Here is a 4,045-nt window from a genome sequence, read left to right as displayed (position 1 = left end):
CAATGGATCATTAAAATAACCAGAACGGTCGCTATGGAAAGCATAGATAGCGCCACCGTAGCCTTGTGTGTTTGACAGAACAGCAGAGCTGTCACAATGTTAAATCCCATATACAGTGGCGCCTTTGTTTTGATGCGGTGAGCACCTGCAAAAACTACATTCAATAATCCATTGGCCCGAAATATGCCACTGGAGCCGACCTGCTGATACCTATTTTTTTTTTTTTTTTTTTTTTTTTTTTTTTTTTTTTTTTTTTTTTTTTTTTTTTTTTTTTTTTTTTAAATGCTTTATTAGTATCATTCCAAACATTACATTCATTTCTTATATCTAGGTGTTCTATGTTATTTGACAACACTACCATCCTAATTTGGTAAAACAAATTTAAGTAATTTACCTGCTGATACCTGATACTCTCCACTGACGACAATCCTTCCTGCACCTCGTACGAAACTACGAGAAAGTCGAATTTATCATAATTCTAAATCTAAAATCATTATAAAAAAATGTGTAAATATCTCCATACCACCGCATTTTTTGTAAAGCGTTGCCCAGAAATTTCCACCGTCGCCACAAACCGAGCCGAAAATCCCACCTGGCAGATGTACCTCCGTTGATAAATGGCCAAACATCAACCAAGTAAATGAAGGTAGGTTTAACTTTAACGTTTGGTTTGGTCGAGGTCAATCTGGCAAACGCTAGCGACGGCCAGCGAACCCAAGCTGACAACTTCCAACTTCATAATAGCAACCACACAGACAGGTAAATAGCCCGAAAGTGCCATTATTCTCGTAAATGAGCTTCTTTTGTGCGATTGGTGAAATCAGAATTTAACTTATGAGTGTCACCGCTCAACTTTTCCGGAAAACTTTCTGCAACCACTATCAATTTTTCCCGTATCGGTCACACGGTTGTTTGTGTACAAGGAAAGTTCCAGAATTTTTGCAGCGCCCTCCTGTCAGTGGTCTCTGTCGCTTATCGCAGAGGGAAAGATAATTAATTATTATGACAAGAGATTACCACTTGTAATGAGTTTTGAGCTGGTAAGGTGGGGCTCAAAAGGATGGAGTGTGAACCCTGGATCGTCGCACAGTGGCGTTAGATGTCGTTTGAATAGTTTTTACTGAAGTTGGTGAAATTGAAGCAATCCAAAATTTGTTGACTTTTCCTCGCTTAAGATGGCATCGAAAATCGAAAACAATACCCGATCAATCTGAAATGAAGGGGAAACAATATTTATTAGTATAGAAAAATGAAAGAGGCAAATGGAATCAGTAATCACGAGATCGTATATGATAAGGTATAGGGGTACAAAAGTGGAGATTAATTACGTACATTCTTCATGCAGTTGTTTTCATTCGCTTTCATATACGATTTTGTGTTTTCTGGGTAAGAACTTAAACCTTTGAGGATTTGTCCAACCATGCCCCACTGTGCGCCGAACGTCTCCCGGTGGGGTGTCGTCGCCCCTCTGCTAATGTGAACGATAATGACATCGGTTTGCGTTGTCCTTTGGCTGGGGTCCGCACTTACTTACCCTTTTGGTTCATCTTGACATAAAGCGAACAATGTGGTACTTCCTCGGAAAATGCCATAACAATGGACTGCGGTGGTGGGAAAGGATTCTTAGCGAATAGTTACTCCTGCTTCCAGGCTTGATGGCAAATATGCGAGAGTGTATTTAGGACCGAGACCATAGCACCATTATCACAGATAACAGAACGAGTTTCTTTTGTTTTTCGCTTTCAAGAAGTGTTTTTACTGCCGTACCATCATCGCCGCTAAAGATCTGTACAGTATTGCCACAAAGGGAACGAATGATAAGGAGTTCTTTTCTCGAAACCAGAATGAAGAGTCGGTACTTTGTGGTGATTCTTTTAATTAAGAGATTTGACCTCTAGTGTTACACCCCCATCTCAAGCGGGGTAAGAACTTACTTTTAATTCAATTACGCCCTTGGGAAGCTGCAACTACAAAGTTTCACTAATGGTACAGTCACAAAATAAATTGCACAGTAAGCTGTTGTGTAGGTAGGACGGAATATATTTCGCTACAATCTCGTTCCAATAAGTCTTTTATTGCGTGAATCTATTCAATTCGTGAACTCCCAAACTCGTATATTAAGATTCCAGTGTATTCCTTTTTAACGGCATTTTTGAGATAAGCAATCAACACACTAAATTACTCACAAAGGTCACTTTATTCGCGTGAACTTACTTCTTAATCAAGTCTATCGTATCGGCAATGTCGCCTATTCTACTATGCCCGCATGCTGCTACCAAAAGATGAATGGCTGCATCCAACGTTTTCCGAACATCTTCCGGAGTCCCAACGCTTGGGTTGACCTCCACCAAATCCACAGCTGCCAATCGACCGGTATTGTACGCCTCCTCCATGATGTAGATTCCCTCTCGCAGCGTCAAACCTCCGCGAACACCAGTCCCTGTGCTTGGAGCCTCAAGGACATCCAGCGAATCGATGTCATAACTCACATGCAGACTCTTCTTGCCTTCCGGATCGATCCGCTCCAGAGCCATCTTCATGACGTCATTGATTCCGTATTTCTCCACCTCTCGCATCCCAAAAGCGTGGATACCGAACTTCTCAATGATCACCCGCTCGTAGGGATCCACCGACCTCAATCCAATATAAACCATATTCTTGATGGAAATGATCGGCTCCTGCCAATCCATCCCCGGAATATAAGGCCAGTAATCCGCCAATTCCTTCGCCAACAACGCAACTGGCATCCCATGTATGTTCCCCGAAGGAGACGTCGAATTCGTGTTCAAGTCAGCATGCGCATCTACCCAAATCACGCCCACATCGCTGCAGTGCTTCAGATGTCCATCGATCGACCCGATCGCGATAGCATGGTCACCTCCCAGCGTCAAACACAGTCGATCCTCGTTCAACACTCGGGTTACTCGTTGCGAGAGTAGCTTCGTACAGCTCGCCACGTGCTCCAGCTGCTTCATGTTCGTCGCCAGTCTGCCTTGTAGATTCAACGCCTCATACTGAATATCGCCGTAGTCTCTAATATCCAACTTGGTCGAAATTTCCTGAATACTGTCGATCAATCCAGCTTCACGAATCGCCTTCGGCCCTAAGCCGACACCTTTCTTGCGCTGACCCTTCTCGAAGGGTACACCGACGATACCGATTTTCTCGTAGTTGATCTTCCGGAACTTTTCCAAACCATCCGTAGACAGATGGCGACTACCGTTCTGAAGCAATTTCGCGAGATGTTTTCCGCGCAGCATGTTGCTGATGAGCCGTTCGAAAGCTTACTAAAATCGGTCGGTCACGAAATTCGGGATGGATGAGAGGGAAAGGCAAACAAACCCAGATAATCTTTGACCTCATCGATGGAAGTGGTGTTTCTTTTTTGGTGATAGTGTGAAGCAAGGTTGTTGTGGAAAAGAACGTTATCATATTTCTGTTATTGCTCTCGCGTTTCGTCATGCATCTTGTTTTCCGGATGCATTATCACGTAGATCCTAAACGAATCAGGAGAAGTCATGCATTACTAGCCTCATCAGTCAGTGGGTGTGGTTCAATCATCACTACCGAAGGATTCTCAAAGGTTCATAATTCAAAATATTTTTCCTGACGCCATTTTATAATCAACAGTTTGAACAATATGAATACATATAAATCTCTACAGTCATAAATATGGACTTTCTTTTGGATCAAGCACTCTAACCGCTGCACATGAATTAGTGGATGGCATTCTAGACTCAAAACGAGATCAAGGGGGTTCTTTTACTGGATTCCAAGAAAGCATTCGACACCATCAAGTATGAAACCCTATTGAGCAAGCTAGACTGTTACAATGGATCTCTGAATTTACAACTTCCTTCCAAAGAAGCTGGTTTTGAAACTGTCACAAAACATTGCAAAAATTGAAGAAAGCACGTTTCTCCGGAATGCGCGCTTTATTCCAAGGGTGAAATGGTTAATGTTGATAATTGCATCGAAATGTGCAATCAGTTTGATGCTTTGTGTGATATACATTTAGCGTGTAGGCGATCGGGCGGAATGCCGA

The 4,045-nt window shown here is 42.6% G+C and overlaps 1 protein-coding gene across 1 annotated transcript; it reads right to left on the bottom strand.

The window, feature by feature from the left end:
• Positions 1 to 2,100: 2,100 nt before the first annotated feature.
• LOC5575552 (arginase, hepatic) lies at positions 2,101 to 3,550 on the bottom strand. The gene has a single exon (XM_001662007.2). The coding sequence runs from the start codon at positions 3,258 to 3,260 to the stop codon at positions 2,211 to 2,213; it is 1,050 nt and encodes a 349-aa protein (XP_001662057.1). The 5' UTR covers positions 3,261 to 3,550; the 3' UTR covers positions 2,101 to 2,210.
• Between the last annotated feature and the right edge of the window lie 495 nt (positions 3,551 to 4,045).

The sequence above is a fragment of the Aedes aegypti genome, chromosome 2 (genome assembly GCF_002204515.2).
Source record: "Aedes aegypti strain LVP_AGWG chromosome 2, AaegL5.0 Primary Assembly, whole genome shotgun sequence".
Taxonomy (NCBI): Eukaryota; Metazoa; Arthropoda; class Insecta; order Diptera; family Culicidae; genus Aedes; species Aedes aegypti.
This window is presented reverse-complemented; position numbering and strand designations above follow the sequence as displayed.